This window comes from Plectrocnemia conspersa, unplaced genomic scaffold (assembly GCF_051122295.1).
Source record: "Plectrocnemia conspersa isolate PC_06_02 unplaced genomic scaffold, ASM5112229v1 ptg000004l, whole genome shotgun sequence".
NCBI classification, from domain to species: domain Eukaryota; kingdom Metazoa; phylum Arthropoda; class Insecta; order Trichoptera; family Polycentropodidae; genus Plectrocnemia; species Plectrocnemia conspersa.
Genome location: NW_028277168.1, coordinates 13,625,272 through 13,649,062, shown reverse-complemented (window position 1 = coordinate 13,649,062; position 23,791 = coordinate 13,625,272). Strand labels below are relative to the sequence as shown.

The window sequence follows — 23,791 nt, the reverse complement described above, 5'->3', positions numbered from 1 at the left end:
ACATAATTTCGATTTTCATAACATATATCTATAATATACGATGTGACGACATTAATCATTCCAATTTAGTTAAATTTGATTGATATGATATTAATATTATTATATGTAGTATTCCGTCTGATATTGCCTTATGAATAAGAAATCTCAGATTATAGATAAGTACAAATTAAAAATATATTTTTATACGCACTTAACAATTAATCTACATATGTATATATTTCGTCACTTAACATTATTGATTATTTCTTAAATAAAATAAAACATTAAAATATATTATGGATGAGTTTTACATTTTTAATTGGCTCAGCTTTGTATATAAACCTTTGTTTTAAATTTTTATTATATTATCCATAGAGTAAAGAAGTATATAGAGGCGGCGATGCATATTAAAAAAATCGTAGTGTATTCTGGATAGCCGACGAACGAAAATGACCTTGTGATGTTTAATAAACGAATAGGACTGTCACCTTTGTAATTATTTAATTTATATTTTCTTTTTATCACCATTTTATCATTTTATTATTCAATTCTGCACCACCAAGTAAAACATTTTCGAGTCATATTTTTCGCAATTCTTTTTCTAAAAAATATGTATAATATTAATAACCTTAATATGTGACAAAAATATTTACTAATGAAATATTATTTTTATCATTTATATTTGATTTGATATTCAATATAAATGTAAAGTATGGAATGTGCAGCCCTAGTTGACACGCCACGATTGTCATTTTTAATAACTAATTCTTAAAATAATACAAATAATTGCAGAATGTAACCTGTGAAATGATAAATTGTACTTCCTCTGCTGTTTTGTATTGTTTTTACGTGAAGATACAGAACAGGAATGCACTGAGACGACCACTCGCGACCAGATTTATGAGGTGACTGACCAGGAGACTGGAGTATTAGATTTTTCCTTGAACGATTTTTTAGTATGGATCGCCGCTTCTATATATTTCTTTACTCTATGATATTATCTAATAAAAAAAGTAAAAAACTTATATACTTCCATATATTTCTTTACTCAATGATATTATCTAATAAAAAAAGTCAATAACTTAAATACTCACCAAGCTTATTTGTTTCTATGTATATCATATATCGCAGATCTTACCTTTATTATGTGAAATAATCTTATATGATGTGTACGATCTATACTCCGTCCCTTGGAGTAGCTGTATAAAATATGTTTTACTTCTGTAATACCTTTCTACTTTCAGTATGTATGACTGATTGATCTTTCCATGGCTTCCAAAGCATTAATTTAGATATACTTGACATATGTTTATATTCTAGTGAATATTGTTCTTATTTTTAAATAATAAATTGTATGTTAATTTTCATTTTTTATTCAATTTATAACTTATAACTTCGATTTTCATAACGTATATTTATAAACAGATTCAAAAAAATATTAGACGGTATATGTATGTATGGGGTCGTGAGAGAGTAATGAAAATAGACATTGCAATACACAATATTTATTTAATAAAAAAATAATCGCTTCCACGAGAAGGGTTTCAATAATGGAATGATATCTATAAATTTCGCACCTCAAAGGTCAAACAAAAATCAGACATTATAAAATTTAAATCTATCTTTATAAAAATCACTTTTCATATATCTCTTATGTCTGTATTAAATTTTATCATGGCTATACTTATTCAATAACAGCACATTGATTGTTCACCATAACCTGATCGTTTACCAAAATAGTTTTTTTGTCTCTGTGTATATAGTCACTAACTGCTTATATATTTATTGTTTTAAATTTTCATCATCATTCCCAGATTGATTTTCAATAAGGGTTTCAATAGGTTTTTCTTTTTTTCTTTTAATTCATATTATTATCAGCCTATACATTATTCATAAGACTGACCTTAAGTAATCTGAAATACATAACATTAACTGAGATCAAACTATGGGTCGCCGTCCCGGCATCCCCTATTTGCGAGGGTTCAATATAATAAGCAGTTATAATAAAGGATTGCTGATGCGTATTGTATTATCCCTCGCGTCATCCAAATGCTATGACATTCCAGACGACGGGTCGTCTCCATCTGATCGCAATACTTCGCGTTGGTCTCTCAAGAAGCCGTTGAATCTCACGACTTCGTCTTCTAACGGTATGGCGGTTGGAAACGGCATCGGATTCGGAGTTATCTCTTCCATGATTTTAACGTCGGGCTCGATTCCAAAATCATCAGACATGACCAATTTGTTGTTGAAAGTCAGATCTTCTTCTTTTAGAAAAGCGTCAATTTGATAGTTATGCTCTGCTCTCGTTGATGCTGGATCTTTAGAGAGACGCTGCAGAACGATTCCGAGATGTCTTCTGATATAAGCCTCACGCGGGGCTAAGTGAGAAGCTCTTCGAAGACATCTAGCTGCTGCAAACAAGCGTCCACGCTCTACCAACACCACACAAAGATTGTGTAGTCCTTGAACGTTGTCCGGTTCAAGTTGTAATATGCGCCGATAGCACTAAAATTATAAAATATTTATAATATCAATCAAGCATATGTGTGAGATGTATTAAGATAATACGAACGTTTTCGGCAGCGTCAAGATCTTTGATTGAATTTATATAAATGTCTCCGAGTAGAATTAGTCCTTTGACATGATCGGGATGCCTTCGAACGAGATGGTTAAGGAAAGGAGCTGCTTCTAAAGGCCGACGCTGATCTGCTAATAGTAAGGCTAAGTTGAAGAGTGCAGATCTGAAGTCACTTTTTAAGTGAACAGCAGAGCGGAACCATCTCTCGGCTCCAACTGCATCTCCTTCGTCCATGCTGAGCATTCCCAAGTTGAAATGGACGCGTTCATTTGAACCTGAAAAAAATAAGATTGACATTACATCATAAGTTCATATGTATCGAGGGTGATAAATCAAATGCTGAGTTTTTTGAAGCAACAAAATATGTATAAATAGTTGTTTTAGTAACGAGTGTAGCAATATATATATATATGCAGATTAAAGAATGGTATTGTCATTTTTGCTAAAAACATCGAACGATGTCATCAAAAAGCATGTGAAGAAATATTATTTTAAAATGTTTCTATACCTTCTAGACAAAACAATATAGAACTCCTTTGTTATCTATACAAAGCAGGGAGGTTCAAAAACTAATTTGCAATTTAGTCTCATGCAAAAAAATATTGAAAAATACAAAATAATACAGCAACGTTCAGGAAGTCCATCATCAACACTGTCACCATTACGTTTGATAGGTAGACATTTAATAGAATCTATACCACCCAAATCAAATAAATATCAGACAGTGTAAAGTATATTGCTCACAGAAGAATGGAAACGGTAAAAGAATTCAAAAGGAGACAAGATACTATTGTTCGGATTGTGATGTAGGGTTGTGTATTGAATGTTTCAAAATATACCATACAAAAAAAAATATTGAATAAATTCTATATAAACATTGTATTAATATTACTTGGTGACTATTTTCTAATAAAATCTGTCAATTTTTGGACAGCCTATCTCATCAAAATCTAACTATTAAGTAGTTAATGGGAGTATTTGAACACAATTAAGTTTACGTTTCTGGAATGTTCATTGATTAATGTATAAACTTGATCCTTACCGTCTTTTTCTAAAAGCTTGAGGAGTCTTTCTCTGGCGACTTTCCTCAGCTCAACTCTTCCCAATTCTTGAAGTAATATCGCTGAATTCAATAATGCTTGTTCGTGTTCTGGATCGAATTCCAAAGCTTTATCAAGGTATGCAAGAGCTTGTGATGCTTTCCCTTGTTCCAAAAATACGACACCCAGCTAAAAATAAAAATTATATATAGAAAAATATATTTGATAACGAAAGTACATATACCATAAAAAAACTTACGTTGTAATAAATATCTGGATTATTGCTGTCGTATAGCAATGCTCTTTCATATACTTCTTGTGCTTCTTTAGTACGATTTAATTTGATTAATATATCACCTCTGTTAATGTATGCTTGCGTATAGTCAGCTCTCATGCTAATAGCCTGTCTATACAGCAAATCTGCTTCTTCTAATCTCGTCATGTTGCGAGAAATCAAGTTAGCTAGATTTAAAAATACGTTCAAGTGATTCGGAGCTATCCTTGCTTGGTAGGATTCACCAGGCTTAGCTTTCGGCAATAAGCTCTTCGCCCTTAAATACGCCTCTTCGGCTTCCTTGAACATTTGAAGATGGTTGTACGTCCTACCTACGTTAATATGTGCTCCCACGTCATCCTGCTGCACGCTCACAGCTTTATGAAAATATTGCAGAGCTTCTCCATACTTCCCTTCGGCTTCCAAAGCGTGTCCAACATTGTTAAACAATTTCGCGTTGCGTTGGTTCACTTTCAAGCCGGACATGAAGATGGTGTACTCAGATTCCCAGTCCCAATTTCTAAAATATGTCTTTGCGCCGTGGCACACGAGCAAGAAGCTGACGCACGCCCATATCATCTTCTTATTCTTTTTCTCACTTAACAAGTGACATCCATACGCTACTAACATACAAAATCCCATCGACGGCATATAAAGTACTCTTTCAGCTACGACAAATCCAACGGGAAAAAATAGATTCGACGCTGGTAAAAATGGGAATATTAATAAAGCAAGGCCCTGAAAGAAAATAGATCTTAATATCGAATTATGGAATATTATAATTGTAGAATAATGGTATTTATTTACCATGAGAATAACAGTAGCATGGTGTCTGGATGAAGTTCGAAAGGCACACGTTAGAAGTACAAGTATAATAGAATGGGCGAAGATGGTAGATAAATTTCTAACATCTAACCAGCGCTCAACTAAAGGCACTGTGCCCATCGTCCAATCGCAGCATAGCTCGCTAGGTAGAGCGAGCAGCCAGAGATTGACGGATACCAAGTAGTTGTAAGTAAGTTGTCTCGTAGGTGTTGGTGCTACTGAGGCAGGATTATCAAATCTGGAAAAATAAAACCGGAATATTATTATCTTATACATCTTTATGGAAATGGTTTTGCAGACTTTAAAACAGGTAGTAATCCGGAGATGCGGTGTCTGTAGAATATGGTGGATGGGAAATAATACTAATTTAATTGTGTTCCAGTTCAAATTATTTTTATTCTTAAATTGCGAAAGAAAGAAGGTATACATAATAATTTTTTGCTGCAGGTTGTTTTCGCTTATTTTATATGACACCTATTTTCCCCATTTAAATATTATAACTAAGTGTCAATGATTAGTGGAATGAGAATAAATTTGAGTAGCTCTCTTAATTTTTAACTATTAAAATTGGGTTATGTTTAAATATTGTCCATAAAAGACTTTAATTAAATTTAAGTGGTCTTCTGAAACTAGGTTGAAGGCTGTAGTCTCCAGAACCGAACTCTGAAACTATCATTTGCATTGACTTACACAGGAGTTTACCCCCCGTAAATTTGATTCCTGGTTGAACTACCGTAACAAAACATGCCAAATATGTTTTTTGGTCACGTTCATTTTAATCTTGACTGATATTTAAGTCTAAAAATAAAGATCTACGCTCAAAGCGAATCTTTTAGAAACTTCTGAAAGCAGTCGGCATATTGAAATGTCTGAAAGCAGTAGGGGTACAACTTAAAACTAAATAATACCTTGTAAACACAGGTAGCTGTGCACCCATGATGTGTAATCGTGCCAAGAGTAGGCACAGTGTTCCCGCACCAAGTGCGGCGAGTCTCCTTCCTGCTTCTCCAGCAGATCCTGCTTTTCCACCAGCAAGGCCACGCACAGCTCCGCCCATTTCTGATAAGCGGAACTGAAACATTTGCATACAAACAATTATTATTTGAGTATGGTGTTACATTGATGATTTAAAAATATTATTCAACAAACCTTCTGGGCAATGAAGAGTTCATAAACAGCACAGACTCCTGTGACAGTGATCCCTTGTTCTTTGCAAAGCATCGCTGCGGCGACACAGATCATCGTTAAGCCTAAGTGTTTCCAACCTAAAAGTAATAAATAATTATTAATATATATTGAAGTATGCATATTTCTACAAAAATATATAAGTAAGGTTCTATTTTTTCATCAGGAAATGTGTAATTTGCTAATTATTTTAAAACATAAGTTAGAATAGATATCTTTACAACTTCATTAATGCAAACCATACAAATAACAACATCCTCATTAGTTGCCAATGTTTATGTGGTTATGGTTTGATTAAAATAACCAAGTTTATGTATGCATTTACTGCATTTTTATAGCATGGATTAAGTTTCTAGATCTGTTGATTTAAATAATTATTCTAAATGTTTATCTTCTTGTTTCTGTGTCACTAAAAATAATCAAAATCGTTCCAATGATAAGTCTTAGGTCCATTATTAAAATTACAATAATATAGTATACATTCAGCCGTTTCAAACATAATTTCTAAGTACCTATAAATTATTAATATTTTTTTTAATCAGCTATACAGTCGTAGTTATGAAATTCCCTAAATCCAAGTAGATTACAACAGCAAAAACTCAAAGTTGGTAGCTCTATTATGCTGCTGAGAAATTGTTATCCAACAAAACTGTGCAATTGAACGCAATTGGTTGTGAAGGAATTAAAAATATATGTGATCGAGACAATGATACGGATATACACATTTTAAGTTGTAGTTCCCAGAAGTCTTTGAGTCATAGCGCTTTGTCTTCTCGCTTCAAGCGGCTTTAATTCTCGATTCACTTTGCTTTCTCTATGACAATAACTTTTTCAATATAACAATGTAAATCGGAATTGGTAAAATGTTGGCAGTCTTGTATAATAGCTAGTATTGTCTTATTGATAGGCTGATATTATATTTAATTGCTGCAACCACTGCAGCGTTGGTGATTAATGTTTGGACAATCTGATCTTTAATCAAATGTCACATTTACACAGTCCAAAAATTTCTAAAAAATCGTTAAAAGTGATCTCACAAAAAAACATTACCAAGGATTAGAATGTAATAAATTTTTCAAGCCATTCGAGTATTGTAAAATATGTTTACACACCTTCGCTTAAATCGACCCTATTCGTCTGCCGAAGGGAGCATGAATCCTTCGGGGAGTTTTGGGGAACCGCCCGGTGCCAAACTCCGAAACGGAGTTATTTTTAAATGTTGCGGTATTTGAGTTTATTGCTTGCCACACGCTTTACTGCCTCCACACGTAAGACTAGTAGCGTTGGACTTGTATAATACCTCCAGCTCTAGCGCCATTAAGACTTTCGGCTAGACTTACGACACTTACCTGGGCGATTACTCACCCACCTGGGCTTGTTAAAAATAGGGGCGCTCCAAAGAGAAATTATTACGGGTGTTGTTGCATTGTTTACTTTGTGTTCATTTGGTTTAGACAATTAAACCAGAAAGATTAGTGGCATTAGTCATTATTTATCCAAGACAATGTAGATGTTTGTTAGGGATTCTTGTGCGACGATGGAAACACAGCTTAGTAATTGGTCAATTTTAGCGACAATGATGAGCTTTACAGTAAATGCGTGATCGCGATCGATAGTTGGCAAGTGGTTAAAATTCACATTTAAAAGGCAAATATAAACGTGATTGTTTATCTTGTTTGGGTTTCGTAGATCAATAAATATAAATTACAGTGTTATTGTCTGTTTCCGTGTGAATTTGCGTGTTGCGGAAAGTAATTTGATATGTTTATTCGTTTCGGCATGCCTCAGTGTTTTCCAACTGTTTTTGCGCCGTGGCACACTTATTATATTAATGTTAATCTATTAACTATTTTCCTTAAATTCTTCACGAATGCGACTGCAATTAGCATTATATAACATGTATAAATAACTACAGATAATAATTCGTACAACAAGATTTTTGCCACTAAGTTTAAAATTACATAAACCAATTTATATTAAAATAACAGCTGCTTCATTTTATTAATTTGTAATTAAGTGCCCTTTTTATGGTTAAGGTCTATTTTTTACATAATAAATTCAATAATACGCGAGATATGGACTTGTCGCACATACGTGCTAAAAGCGCAATAAAGAAAATAAAATGATCTTTTCTACTCGCTGGTAAGTGTACTTGTACGCGATAATTAGAGATTTTCAGGGATCAGCATCCCCAAATGCATCAAAAACGGCCGTTCGGCCGCTCTTGTATAAACTTATCGGCCACACGATTCTTGTAAGAAAGACGATGGAAATAAATAAATGTTGGAGTTATAACAAAGAAACCATCTCCATATTTATCAAGCGTATATAAGCGTAGACATAGCACACATCATTGAGTTCCATTTGGAATTCGCTTCTAGAATTCGTTGAATAGGAACCATAGCCAAGTACATACTACCTGGGTCATTACTTACAATTTAGAGGTCACGATGACGACCATTCGAACAACAATTGGAAAAGTCTCCCACCGTGTTTTCTCTTGAGGAGTAAACACATATTTGAGGTGTGTTTAAGAATCGATGTAGTTGGTTCGTAAGCATCAATACAAACTCGACACATAAGTGAAAATTCTTCGACTTCCAAGAGCCGTATTCGTGATACGACACTTTTTTGATACTATAATAAACTGCATCTATTAAATAAACGGTTATCATTTTTTCTAGCGTCGATTTGACTGAAAAGTCATTCAGTAGGGCTCAAAACCAGAAATTCCTACATTACTCACGATTTGGAGCATAGAAGAATTCATCCGAATTCGCACCAAATTAAGCCACACCAAACATCGACCAATTAAGTAGTCGCTTCCCTCTTTACGTCTAGTTACGACGTCCGAAGCCACGAGTTAAACTAAACTCGGATACGATTGGATTCTACAAACGCAGACAAAGCTACGAGAACATGATTAATCACACAAATTGTATATGACTTAACAATTGATAATTAATAATAATTTATAGTAAAATTACTTTTCCTTATATAAAAATAAACGCTGACTGTTAGGCTAGGGCAAATAATAGGAAAAATAATATAATCAGAGCAAAATCTCAAGCAAAAAATTATAGAATAAAACTTATATTTTTTTAAAAATATTAGTTTGCTTTTAAAACTTTAAATAAAATGTTATTTGGATTAAGAAAAAGTCAATGTTCATTAGGAATCTGCTTGACTTATCATGGCACACTTCTACATAACATAATACAGTTATTGTTTTCGATCATCGTGACGCATTGGGGTAACCTGTTAGGTTACGTTGGTCTTAATTTAATGATCTGATCGGAGAACTAAAATAAAAATTCGCGGATTACCATCGAAGTTAATTGTGCTTTATACGATGCTACAAATTGATATAATATGAGAGCACAACTCAAGATACAATTAAATTTCAAAGATAATTATTATTATTAACTTCAATTTCCAAAAAACAATTCATCAACAAATAAAATTTGTAAATAATCAACGATACAAAATAAAATCATTAAAAATATTATTTCTGCATAACATAATAGAACATTTTATAGGAAATTTGCATTTAATTAATTATACATTCCATTACTTTTAAATCAAGGTAAATTAATGGCATTTGCGTAAGTGCTAATTTATAATTAATGAAATATAAATTAGGTTATTGCTGTTGTAAACATATACAAATGTTTGTTGAACCAATTTATTATTCAATTTATTTGCATGTTTAATAAATTAAACATACAACAGGTTAATGCTGAAATAAAATATTGTACATGTATGGAGAGGAAAGTAATTTAAGTATTCATTAAACGCGTCAACCTTGGTTATCTCCAAAATTTCAACAAAATTAATTTTCTCGCTGTTGGAGAAAAAAACTCTTATCAAAGCCTTCAAACTTTGTCAATTTGTAAGACGAAAGTGGATTATAACACAAAAAAGGTGGCGAACACCAAATTGAATAAGGGAGAGAATCGAATTTTTTAATTTTATAAAGAGAAATCTAAGGCGGTTTTTTGTGTACCAGGCAATATATAAGGCCGAAACTTATTAATGTGTTTCTCTTTTCAATGTACATAAATTTGAGTGCGGGGATAATGAAAAGTTTAAAAAGTTGTTAATTTACGCAATGGATATTATGCATCGTTATATTATACATAATTCATTATATGGCTATTGTTGAAAAATAATTTTATTAGTAATGGTTTTTTTAAATTAGGTCGATATAACTCAGACTTTGAAATAAATTTTGCAGAAAATAAGTGAGGGGTTTTTTTATGGACGTTCTTTCGCATGACATTGAAAATGAACAATTTCAAAGTTATGTTAGCAAAAATACTATCGTTGTTGAACAATGAGCCGGTTTTCCAAAAGCGACCATGACAGAAAACCTTTCATCGTCGACGATCGGCAGCAAAATGGCGCTTGAAAAACGACACAAAACCCAAACTATACATACAGTAATGCCCAGATGCACAGAATACACTTGCCTGCAAGTTCTACATCAAACTCCAAGTTCGGTTGAATGGAAAATGCGGGCTGGGTTCACCCAGAGTTCAACACAATGCACAGCAGCCGGACAGAATGATGTGCAATTTGTTTCATGCAACGAACTTGTAGATATATTCTATACTAAGGCGCTATACAAAAAGCATAAAAAGCAAAAGTAATATAACCCTAGATTACTGTTTTAAAATAAGTCCAAAAACCTATAAAACATGTATGTACATATGTACATCTATACATACATACATACATATACAATACTAGCGTCCCAAACCGATCGTCCAGGATTATTATTTAAGCAAATAAACATGTACTTATTCCGTAAAGACTTTTCTTGTTATTTTTACATAAATATATAATAAATCTGTTCTTCAAAAATAATACAAAAAATATAAGCAAGCAATGTCAAAGCGTCAACGAAAAATATGTCGTTGTGCTTTAGACTAACAAATGTATAACAATACCTTTATTTCCATTTACAAAACAATATTGAATTATGTATGTGCTATGTTTCCTACTCGATGAGTGGCGGCTAATTTATGCGTAGACAGTAAAGAGAAACGCCAGGGAAAGGGTGAGATGGCGAGCGGGTGATTATTTTTCTTTTCAGGTACTTATAGTACGACTGAGCAGAATTTAAGCGGATGACTTTTACTATAATCAGTTTGTTAAGGCGGATGGTGCATATTATAGTCAATATATACTGTATATTGACTATAATATGCCTCGATTCCTAAGATGCAATTAATACATATTCTGAAGTGGGGTAGCAATTGAGTACGGTACCACTTGGAACCACTTTGAGCGAGAGATGAGAACTTTGTAAAAAAAACATATAAATCGTTGGCTTAGCACATTAGCTTCCCAGATGCTAGGAATAGAAACAGTTTTGAGCCACTTCGAGCAGTGCAGAAAGAACAGCGCATTCCATTTCATTCTTGGCCTGGCACTGAGGTTTCTTTACGCCTTCAGCTTGTTAGGCAGCTATTGCATGCATAATAGCAGGTCAGCACTACAGTGGGAAGGCAGTGAACAAGCTCTCGTCCTTAGCCGCCCACCTCTATCGAAGACTTCGCCTAATCTAAGAAATTATGATGGAAGTGATCCATGCACAGGGCGAAACCCTCAATAGAGGGTTAGTCAGGAGTCTGTGCCACTTAGCCTTTCTTAAGACGACAACAGAACTTATCTTGCCAACAATCCCTCATAAACGGCGCGTTACCGAAGGTCTGCGCCCCCATACAAAAATAAACGAAAATATTTATTTTCACCATTGAGAGCAAATTCAATGGGTAAACCTGTTGGGTCAAAATTATGACCCAGCAGATTAACCCAAAGCGTCACGATGGTAAAAATAAACAATACATTATATTATTACAATACAATTTACATAAAAATAAATAAAAATAACGCATAGTAAGAAGGGGAAAACATATTAAAATTAAGCAGTTTCAAAGACGAATGTTTCATTTCGTTTTGTAAATTGAAGTTGAACTATGTAGTAATCCGGTTCAATTAAAATATAACAAAAATAAGAGTGTTGTATATAACACATCTCTAAAGGGAGAGAAATTATTGCCGAACCAAGTTCCTTGACTCTAAACAATATAAACGCGCTCGGAATAATGGGCCAGCGTAATAAATTGCTCTCGAAAACGACTATACTGGCAGAAATCCCCATAAGTACACGTCGATACTTTGCTACCTACTTTAAACAGCGGGCGGTGGAAGTTTAGCAATTTGACTGTGTTTTCAACTGAAAAAAAATCGCAAAATTATCTCGAAACTCTAAAAAAAGCGGGCAGGAAAAAAAGAAAAAGCTGATTTACGTATTCGGGGCACGTTGATGGTTCTTTAAGTAACTTCCGAGTAGGGAAGCGTGCGTCCTATCAAAAACCGGCAATTCATAACATATGCCATGTGCAGCAGAAATCTACCCTCATATTTGGGACATTGAGACGCACCCTCTCTCCCTTTCTGTTGCATGATACATAGCTCGCGCTTTGAAGATTTTTTAGCGAATTTATACGCGTCGAAACGGATTATAAATCAATTTTATATATATTTTTATGTGTTGGCTGTCAGATCATTATCTAAGATTATTGCACACTCTTAGAAAATAATATTTCCTGTGAATTGCTAGGGGGATATTGAATTTTTCGATTGGCTATAAAGATATACTGTTGAATGAAAATAGAGCAACTATTCCCCCGCAAGCATAAATATATTTGCTATTTTAAAGTAAAAATGCAAGATTAGAGTCAATTATATATTCTACATCACTTCTTCTTATCTTGTTAACAATTTGTAAAATGCATTGATTCGAAAAAATCGGTTAAAAAATATTTTTAGTCTTATGTTATCATGGTTTAAAATCACACCGCGCCTGTTGATCACCTTTAAACTTTCCACCAATTGTTTTCAATAAAAGTAATAGCTTAGTTACTTACTAAGTTTCCTCTTATGATTTATTAATGAGTTTCATCGTTCATGTGATGTTTTTCCACATGATGTTTAATATTCATATATTCCAAAATGCAGATAAAAAAAGGTAGAAAAGTTACGTATTAAACAAGTTTCGATACTAAATGGTTGTCATAATTACAATATATAAACTTGAGAATAAAGGATCGTCTTTTAATCTGATTCTGCATCCACAACTCCTGGAGGTCCATAACAATATAATAAGAATGTTTCTCTCAAGCTAAGCACAGTTTTGCGTTAAATCTTAATCCCGGGCGAAGCCAAGTACGGACCGCTACTTTTATTATAAAAATGCTTGTGTATGTTGCCGTTTCTTAATAACTTTAAGAAGATTAATTTATTTTAATGTTCTAGTGAATAATATATATGTATATGAATAAACATACATTTTGTAAGCTTCTAATTAAATTAGGCATTTTTAACGTATTTAATTAAATATAACGAAAATGACAGATGGAGAAATTTAGAGAATTTTTAAGTTATTATTTTTTTTACAATGCTAAGTAATAAGATAAATTATAATATATAACATGTACGTTTTGATCTCAATTTATACACAAATATTTATTAAAATTATTAGGAATACAATACAGTGCTAAATTAATGTATTTTTTTATTATTTATTTATACAAGTATACGCATTTATATATAATCCACAAACTGTTCTACAGATACTAATATTTTTGCATTGTATTAAACATATTATACATATTAGTTTGACAGTCCTACTATGATTCCAAAAGTTGCAATTTCTCTTTCAGTAAAATAATATAATATATATTATTGGATCCAGTAACAAATTTTATACAAAAACAATTTTCATACGTGTTTTAGAAAAACTATTTTTTCCAAAATGTAATTTGAATAATTATCTTAAAACGAGCAATACTTTCGTAGATTAAATCATATTAGATTCAAGCAGCACATTAATTTGATTCAATTGTCAAGATAAAGGACGAAGTAGTAAGTAGTTGATTTTTTTAAATTATTAGATTCCTTGATTTCGTGTTAATTATCATATCACAAACTAAGTATAGGGAACTTTAAAGCTCGCAGCTGAAAGTCGCCGAGCATTAGCGGATTGTCAACACCGCCCCTTAGCACCTTTCAAAGTGCTTCATTGAGTAGAATGTATCCCATAAGGGTATATAACGGATACGACCCGTACTCTTTGAATTCTAATAAATTATTGAAGCCGAGCATTCTCGACGCCTAATCACAAACTTTGGCGATGTTAACAGAAATTCTTCATTCCTGCTCCAGCGTCACTTTCAAGTCATCGATGAAAGTATTTCTACTTAAAAGACCTCCGCCAAACCTGTAAAAATTTTCCGCCGGACAAAGGGATCTGGTAAATGTGACAACGTGACACTTAGCAATGCTGAAAGGTAGTCGATTGTCGATCAACCACCTTCACAGCGACTCCAGGTCTTTCTGTAAAAAGAGTAAATCCAATGTGCGAATATTCTGAAACACTTTCAGATCATCAGCATATAATAAATATTTAGAGTTATCAATTGCCAAAAAATTGTAAAAAAGTAGCTCATGACAAACTTTGTCCAATGTTTTTTAAAAGTCAGTATAGACTACATCGATGGATGTTGTCACCACCTTCGTAAAACACAAAAAGTCAGTGTTGTTGGTCTATTAGATTTGTTTTCAAGAATTTAAAAGTGGGATTGTGTTTATTTCCAGACGATTTACTTTTGGTTTTAATCTGTAATTCACTTCGCTTTCACTATAGCAATAAAAAGGTCACAAAAATGAACGGTTCTCTAATGATAAAGGATACAATTTAAATGTAATATATATAAAAGTTTATATTTAGCTTTAAACTCCTGGATAATTTATAATGAAATTGATGAAAGTACAAACGCAAGCAGACAATAAATGCTTTCATTTCGTTTTGAATTTTAAAAAAGTTTGTCCGTCGTACGTTCAAAGAGACCTTTGTGCCATTACACGTAGCTGAGGTTGGTTCCGGGAAAACAGTTCTAGCGGTTCCAGAAAGCGGATATAATGGAATAATGGTCGGGATATTAACGTGAAGCGGTGCACAATGGACTAATTTTCCAGTGAAGTGTTCTGCGTAGTTGTGCACGCGCCATAATTTAATCATTCACTAATCTATGTATATGGGATACAAATGGCGAAAGCAAATCAAAATAGAAGATTTACAATGCGACGCTTCAAATATGCAATCTTCTGCTCGTACAAATTTTATAAGAATTATGTACAAACAGATTTGTGGCAATGAATTAGTACACTGGAATCGTATTTAGATGTTTCAATTCATAAATATAATAATCAGATCGCAGATGTCGATTTCATAGAGGAGCAAACTGTATATAATCTCTCTTGAAACATGAATCGGACACAATTGTAATGGTTGCCAGAATAGAGATTTATAGCATATATTATACATAGCACAACACGGTCAATCTAGTTTAGCGAAAGCTCATTGTCCTTTATGCACAGTAAATATACTGCGTAATAATTGTTTACATTATATATTTCAGAGCTTTCGCGTAGCTAATACAACAGCATAACCTCGTTTCAATTCGCATTTGCGATTCAAAACGCAGATTATAGCGCGATTATATGCCCTTCTATATTTGCGACCTTTGTGGCTTCAGCCGATTATTATTTGTCTTTTGATCGTTCAAAGGAACAGGAAGCGCACACATATATACGTACATAGCTAGCTCAAATTGGCTTTTGCAGCGAGCTTTTATTTCTCTCTCACGCGCGGTTTTCCGGTTAGACAGGGGTCCTAATTAAATTACGTACGAGCATTTCACCTTTCGACTGCGAGTTTACCCAATCCCGGGACGAATTTGGTTCACGGGATAATGTTTCTTTGGACGTATGGCTATTCGAGACAAACACGCAAGGTGAAAGGTAGAAACCGTTTGCCATAGGGTGACAAAGAAATGAAGCCCGGTTAAAAGAACGCAAACTAAACTCTGTTTTTACTAGGAGTTTCTAACCTGATTGCCCGTCATTCGAAAGCTGCAGGAAATGTCAAGAGAATTGAGCTGTAATTTATTGAAATACTGTCTGAAGTAAAAAATGGAAATATCATGATAATTTAAATCGAAAAAGTTTTTGCACACGAAGGTTGAGTGTTGCTAGGAACTGATTTTATAGCAACGCATCAAATTTACAAAAACGGTTTTAACCAATGAACACTATTGCTAAATATAATATAATTATAAGAAATAGCTTCATTTTACATGTGGAATCTTAAAGTGTGTTTCAAATATTTTAATAGATAATGTTGAATATTTTAATAAATTACAATGTCCAGAATACTTATACTGTAAATGCTTTCATGTGTCCCATATTAATATGATCTTTCCGCAGATGTATTCCTTAACAGAAAGTCTTCTACCACTGGTAATAGGTTTTCCAAACAATACTTTACTATCACCAATTCAGTCCAATCATTATTTTACTGTAAACACATATCAAAAATAAAAACCTAAGGAAGGAAAAGATTTTTATAAAATACTGATGGAAATGAAAGTTAGAGTAATATATTCGTATCCTAGTCTGCTATTATCTATTCCGAAAAAATTAAACACAAATTGGCATTATATACATTCTTCGAAATTCGTTAAGCCATCACCGGTCGCATTATATCCCATTAAACACAAAGCGTTTTCAGCAGCTCGCATGCGATACAAAAATTTCAACCATAATCATACGGCACATTACACAAAAATACCACAAGGTCGTATCGCGCACATCGCATACACAAACACAAATCAACCTTTCGCCGTTTGTTTACTCAGGTAAACAAACTACATCGATCAAGGGTAGCAGTTAGCTCCGCACACACACATGTCTTATCGAGCCTCGGTTTGCGGCTCATTTCTCACGATCCATCCTCGTTCGCCGGGGATGTTATCAATTTTGTACACCCGATATATACCCACGTGTGTGGGTGGGTATTTGTTGTATCGGAAAGTTGTATCGTTTTATTGCCGCGACATGCAAAGCGTAATTGTGATTTATCACCCAGTCCGCCCCTTAACACGGCTCGGGATAAATCCGCGCGCATACGTCATTGTCAATGCGTGATGAAGCGATCGTTGTCGACGACGACGACGTATGCGTGTACTACACGAGCCGCCACTGTCTGTATAATAAATATGTATTACGATGGCAAACGTCGGCGATAAAAATATCAGATTTGCGGAACAGGATTCGATCTGATTTGGCGATTGATAGGGGATTTGTATTTTAACATGTGTTACAGAAAGTTACATTGTTACAGCAGTGTTCTGCTCTGAGGATAATGTTCTAAAGCAGGGGTCGGCATACTATTTTTGTAAATATTTTCAACTAGAACATTTTAAGCGGGTTAAAAAAAATAATATAAAAGCAGGGAAAATTTCGACTTTAGTTGTCGACATTTATGATCTGTCTATATATTTATGCATATTTCATGTTTTAAACAATAAGAAGCTTTTAATCAATCTTCCTTACATTCAAGTACTTCTAAAAATACTTCATACGCTGACTCTTTCCTGTGCTGTCTACGAATACTAGTAAACACCAATAATACGACTGTGTACAAAAACCTTAATGTCTCATTCATTTCATCACTTTTATTATACTTTACTTATTAATTTACCGCTTCTGGATGCCTCCTAAATTTTTATACCAGGGGGTAGAGCATTACTCGACAATTTATTCCAATAAAATATATCATAAGTGGTTTGCTATAAAAGTTATATGGCAACGCTCTCAGAATAAAATAGTTTCCCCTTATTTATAACATTATGTTAATTAAGAGGTGTTAAAATTATGGTGACGTCATTTTAGTCTCAAGATTAAAAATAATTATGTAGCTCTTATTGCTACCCAAAAGTATTTTACCCCATATTTATAACATTAGTAAAGCTTTAATTTAGAAAAAAAATTGCAAATATTTTTGAGCCATTTAACCATAATAAAAAATGTCGAAAATAACACATAACACATGGAAGTCTAAATTTTAAAAATCAAAAAAGGCTATCTTGCATTGTGAAAACACGCGATGAAAGCCATTAGAAGCAAGCAAGAAGTTCAAGGAACAGGCCAAAGTATTGACATAAGATACTTTTATTTAGTATGTGATAATGTGGCATTTAGAAGAAAAAAGCAATTAGGGAAAAAGTATTATAAAAATTCAATTACCATCGATTTACACTGCTACTTCTTCGAAAAAAAATCCGTAGCGTAATTATTTTGTTGTTGTTTTTGAGAAAAATGGATTTTTAGCCACAAAGATTTTAAATGTATTTTTTAATAAATTGTTTTTAGTTAAAGATTTAATCGATTGATCTCAACTTGGTAGCAAAAAAAGAGACTTGAAAGAGGGCAGATTCTGTTCAGAAACCATTTTTTTTTTTTAAAAATATAGCTAGATTAATTTAGGAAATAATCTCAAAAATTAGCTGCAAATGCACAAAATTGTATTACTAATAGCTAATGGGTCATGTTTATTAAAATACTAGTGTTCATTAAATAATACATAAATAAGATATATTAAAATTTAATAATAAAATGCAAGAAAAGAAAAACACCACCCTACGTATATTAGTGAAAAGACTAATTTTAAAAACACAACAATATTATCATCGCATTACATTTTTTTTTATAATTTTGTAGCAGATTTTTTTATAGTTATGATTGTATTATTATTTTTTAAGTAGTATAAAAAATAAAACATGAAAAATGTGTGCAGTTCAGGTTAGAACTTCGATATTATCTGGTCATCCTGTAATTTGATATTCGATCTATTTTCATATAGTATATGATATGTTTGTACGTATTAAATTTAATGTAACTATCGCGCAGCGATGTGAATTTGTCGACTCTCTATAATATATTCACGATCTACATACATTCATGTTTTCAAAAGAATATAAGCCACCTAAAGCCAAATGCTATTTTAACAAGGCAAGAAAAACGATTTTTAATATCGTCTAAGCATCAAAAGTATATTATACGTCAATAAAGCTAAAATGTACTTTAGATTCTTAACAAATCATGTGAAAACGTTAACGCTTTACTAATACGTGTATTTTATATTTTAATATTATACATACGCATACATACATATTTTTATTATGTATTTATAGCTTTAAATTTGAATATATTTGAAATATTATATATACTATACACGATATTAGAAGATAATAGCAATATTAACTAATGTTAGTTAGCAAAATATAATTTTAACCAAAACTGATCAAGTTTATCGACCAAAAAATGTTTAACTTAAATTGTTGTAAATTAATTAGGTAAAAATATTTTTTATGTATAAGGGTACATGTTGTAATATTATAAATATATGTGTATATTATATACATATTTTTCATGCTTAATTTTATTAGATAAATTTATCATTTATTCGGAAATAAAAAACATCAATAAATGAGACCTCACAATAGTGAGGTCTATTAATTGTAGGATTTATTAATAGTTTATAAAATAAATTTAACTGATTGATTGATATTTTTCAGTCAGGTGTCACACTACTTAGTATAATAGTTGTTAATTTGTGTATATCCAGTTGTAACGCATTGTGGTAATGACTGTCAAGTAGTAACCGAAGATTTAAAATAAATAAATTTCATGATATTTTATTTACTTCTCTAACAATGTTGTTTGTTTATTTGGCACTACATCGATGATTTCTGAGATATTATTGTAATACAAACATCGGGATTGATCCAGGGGCTTCCCATTTAATTTTTAACAATGAGTTTGCAAATTTTAGGAAGACATAATAATGTTACAACACACCTTTGTGTCTGTATATTCTTGTGCAATATATGTATTTTCAAACATAATATATATATTAATTATTAAATTATGTATATGTATTAAAAGGATAACTACTAATAAAATATTTTAATAAAATATAAAATCTAAAGTTTGGCCAAAAATATAATAAGATTTGCGTATTTTATTATATTTATATTTTAAGCAAATTTACAACATATTTTTTCAATCATTTATTCTTAAAAATCTTCATTGTTGTTTTAAAGTAAAACAAGTAGGTGTATGTGCACTGTGCAAGTATTTTATATTCCATTGATATCTATCGTAGTTCAGTATGCATTAAAAGGTGTTTAAATTCTTCTCCAGTATTTAAATTAAGTTAAGGAAAATTATGATTTTACTACTATATTATATAAGGTCGATGAATAACACAATGAATTCAGAGAGCAAAATAAGAAGTGTGTCTTTAAGTATGTCACTTATATCTTTGTGTTCTTTCTTTTCTTTCGTTTCTATGGCCCTCAATTTTTTTAATTTTTTCCTGAGGCTCTGAAAAGATTTCTTGTGGCCCTCTGGGGCCTTGTGACTTACTTTGAAAGTCCCCGTTTTAATACTATGGCAAATGAAAAAAAATTATACATCGGATCAATACACTGTCCGGATTAATATACGCAAAAATAACTAGATTATAGATAAGCTTGCGGATAAGTGTCCTTTTTGGCGCAGGCCAAAATCACGCACAAGAAACTCATTTTGTTAACAATCTTCGCAAGCACATACAAACACTTACTATATATTTGTTATACGTAGCCATCGTATTAAACCGGATAATTTAATGGCCGGTTTGGGTCCGCGCTCGCGCGGTTCGTGGCAACATTTTCCGAGACAAAGGATGTCTGGAGACAACGCAGACAATAATGGCGCCCCGAAAAGCCTCCACATAACTTTGGGGCGTTTGTCTGCGTTATGTCTCCATTTGTCATAATTGCCGTGATGTATTATTCGCAGCGCGGGTGGACTATTTTTAGCGCGCCGGACTGCGATCAAACACGTACATTGTCGTACATAGTATGTCCCCAAAGTAAGATTTAGGACCCGCCAAGACTACATCCAAACCATGGCGGGAGAGACCCATATAAACGTAACTTTGAACATATATTTGAATGTTTAACCCGTTAACGGCCGCAAACGGTTAATTTATTGCGGTATTCCGTGCGAAGATTTTGTGAAAATAATAAACTAGAGCCAATAAAAAAGTTACTTTATCACAGCGCGGTTTACGATACGACCTGTTGCACGCAGCTATTTCTATGTTTTCATAAAAAAAATATTTAATATTTTAGAGTGCTTGCAAATTAATCTACACCTTTATCCTATCAAGGGATTTTTTGAAAGCTGAATTACAATTTCATAAATACAAGCAATGAAAGTAGTTACAGGAATGGCATTCAATTTTACGATACAATAATACCGGTATTGATTCAGTGAAAATACTGGTATTTGGGATTTAATATATTACGGGAATATTTTATTGTTATCAAACTGTTTATCTTTCAAAATCATTCATCGGAAATTTCGTGCAATTGTAACATTATTAGCTTTTATATATTATTTTAAAAACTGAAGATACGAACAGAGAAAAAAATATATTAAAGCATTGTAGACAGTGTATTATTTGGATTAAGGAACGATACTACTTTCAGGTTTTGCGGCCAGATAGACGCTGGAAAAGCTGATAACAGTATATTTTATAAACATATATAAATTACTACATACATAGAGAAATGAAGATGCCATTATTAGGCGGTGGAGTTGAAATAGAATGTTTGACTCCCTGGCGTCTCTCACCCTCTGTGGCAAAGTGTCACATATTTTCTAATGCTGTTTCGAGACAGCTCTGGCGGATCGCAGATATGGATGTTTGCGAATCATGTGCATCACTATTGTTCACCTCCTCAAAATGTGTTTTCGTTTTAAGAACAAAATTCCAGATGGCTACTTCGACGATCGGTTACTAAACAGTTCGAAGAACATTAGTAGTGAGTAGAATGTATTGTTTAGCGTGGCTTCACTTTCGAGACGGGTTGATCTCTTTTCGTTTGTTCGAATGATCGTTAGGGTGATCTCTAAACAATAGTAAATTGTGCATGTGGTTGAAACCACCACACTACAAACATATTAAACTATAAAAATGATATCAAAGCACTTTTTAGTGGCATAAATATGGATTTAAATATTACTATACAGATTCAAAAAACGTGTTAAAAGGTATAATATTTTAATAAAACTCGTTGTTCTAATTTATAAGTGGTTTAAAAATGTCTAGAAAAAAATGCAGAAGTGCAACCCGTTTTTTACTTCAACAACGAAAACATAAACAAATATAATTTTGTTTTTCACATAAATCAAGTGTCAATTTTTTAAGGAATTCAGAATGACACAAACAAAATAAAAGTAGTTAAAGATGCACTAAGAAGATAGTATCGCAAAACATTCATCTGGGGGCGCAGACCCTCAGCAACGCACCATTAAAGATTGTTGTTGATGAGGTGTATCTGGTTCCGTTATCAAAAAGACGAGGTAGAGCAGAGTCTTGGCTGATACTAAGGTGTCACTAAGGGTCTCAATGAAGAATGTAAAGAAGTAAGAGCTCCGTTAATGTAATATGAAAGTGACGCAGTTGGAAGCGCCCTCTGCGAGGATGCTGTAAATAGAGTAGTCGCTGGTCAAGGACGAGCTTGACGAATGGCGGCATATTGCTATGCAGACCTGCAATGGGAGCCTGTTATTGGGCTCCGACTAGCTAAAGGGCGAAGGCTCAGTCTGGTTGAATCGAGTCGCTTCCAAAGTTGATGGCTCACAAAACTTTAAAGAGACTTACGAGACTTACGAGACAAAAGAGTTAAAATCGCGCGATAAAACAAAGAAATTGTTTTGGAAGGGGTCTAATCTGTCTTAAGCTGCCGTTTTCAAAATGATTTAAAAAATAATATCCGTTTGGCAAATGGTTGCCATAAAAGTTTAAAAATGTTATTTGTACGATCATATTTTATATGAAATATATATTAATTACTTTTTGTGTATTTATATTATATATATGTACGTATATATGCATAGAACTAAAATGACATTTTATTAAAAATATTTAAAAAAAAAAATGTACGGAAAAAGAAGAAAATGTCGAAAAGTCGTGTCATTTGTTGAAAAATTAGAGAAAAATATTGTTTTGGTAGTCGATTTTCGATATATCAAATTAATTAAGTTTACTGAAGGCGAATACTATTGTAGAATACTAGACTGTTAAAAACTAATGCGTTAGGTGCTAAAATAAGAGCAAGTGCAATAATTCTAAGGTGTTGGAATAAAAAAAAAATAGTCTCACCAAAGCATTCTATGTTAAAGATGAATAAAAGGATGTTCTAAGTCTAGGGAAATCCAAAATTTAATATTTTTTTGTATTAATATTATTAGTTATTTTTGAAACGATCAAATGGAAATAATTATTATCGTCACCTTCTCATCTAAACATACATAATAAAATAGCACACACTCTGCGCATATAAATTTCCGTCGCATGCTTTCGAAGCGAATTTCCTAAAAGATTTATTATATTTTTTCTTTTGTTGCTCTCGTTCGTCCACAGGTCCTTACAAACACACATACACACAGAAACGTATATTCCATTATCGCAGTGTGTACGAGCATTAAGCGAAAATGGATCCGAAAACAGGCGCGTAATCTCCCCGAGAGCTTTTTCAACCTTTTATTGTAATCGATTCGTACACGCTCGCGTTTTCGCGTATAAATAAATACCTTTGAATATATTTCAATCATTGCCAGAGTAAAGAGGAAATCTTTTCTCTTTCTCTCGGCCAGAAAGCCGACCCGGGGCTTATCTCGATAAGGCTCTCTGTCTAATTTTCTTCCCTCGTGTGCCAAATTACGGTCCGAAATGCCTTAATTTGTTAGTATTCGCCCATACAAACACTTCCAATATTGGCGCTCGCTCTGTTTGCCCACTTTATTACGTCTCCCCTGGCTCGGTTTGGCGCCTTCTCGTATTATTATTTTTAATATAATATCCCGCATGTGGCTTTACGAGTTGATTTTCAGGGTGCAATCAACTTTTAAGTGCGCCCAATAACAGATTTATAA

The 23,791-nt window shown here is 32.8% G+C and overlaps 1 protein-coding gene across 1 annotated transcript in view; it reads right to left on the bottom strand.

Moving 5' to 3' along the window:
- Positions 1 to 1,468: 1,468 nt before the first annotated feature.
- Positions 1,469 to 23,791, bottom strand: part of LOC148235982 (protein O-mannosyl-transferase Tmtc3-like) — a 215,101-nt gene continuing 192,778 nt past the window's right edge. Inside the window, exons 5-11 of the mRNA XM_088184850.1 lie at positions 5,849 to 5,964; positions 5,608 to 5,771; positions 4,682 to 4,937; positions 3,860 to 4,612; positions 3,603 to 3,789; positions 2,555 to 2,835; positions 1,469 to 2,487 (exon numbers count right to left, since the gene is read on the bottom strand). Coding sequence (XP_088040976.1) covers positions 2,032 to 2,487; positions 2,555 to 2,835; positions 3,603 to 3,789; positions 3,860 to 4,612; positions 4,682 to 4,937; positions 5,608 to 5,771; positions 5,849 to 5,964 — 2,213 coding nt within the window. The 3' untranslated portion in view covers positions 1,469 to 2,031. The remainder of the gene's footprint in view (positions 2,488 to 2,554; positions 2,836 to 3,602; positions 3,790 to 3,859; positions 4,613 to 4,681; positions 4,938 to 5,607; positions 5,772 to 5,848; positions 5,965 to 23,791) is intronic.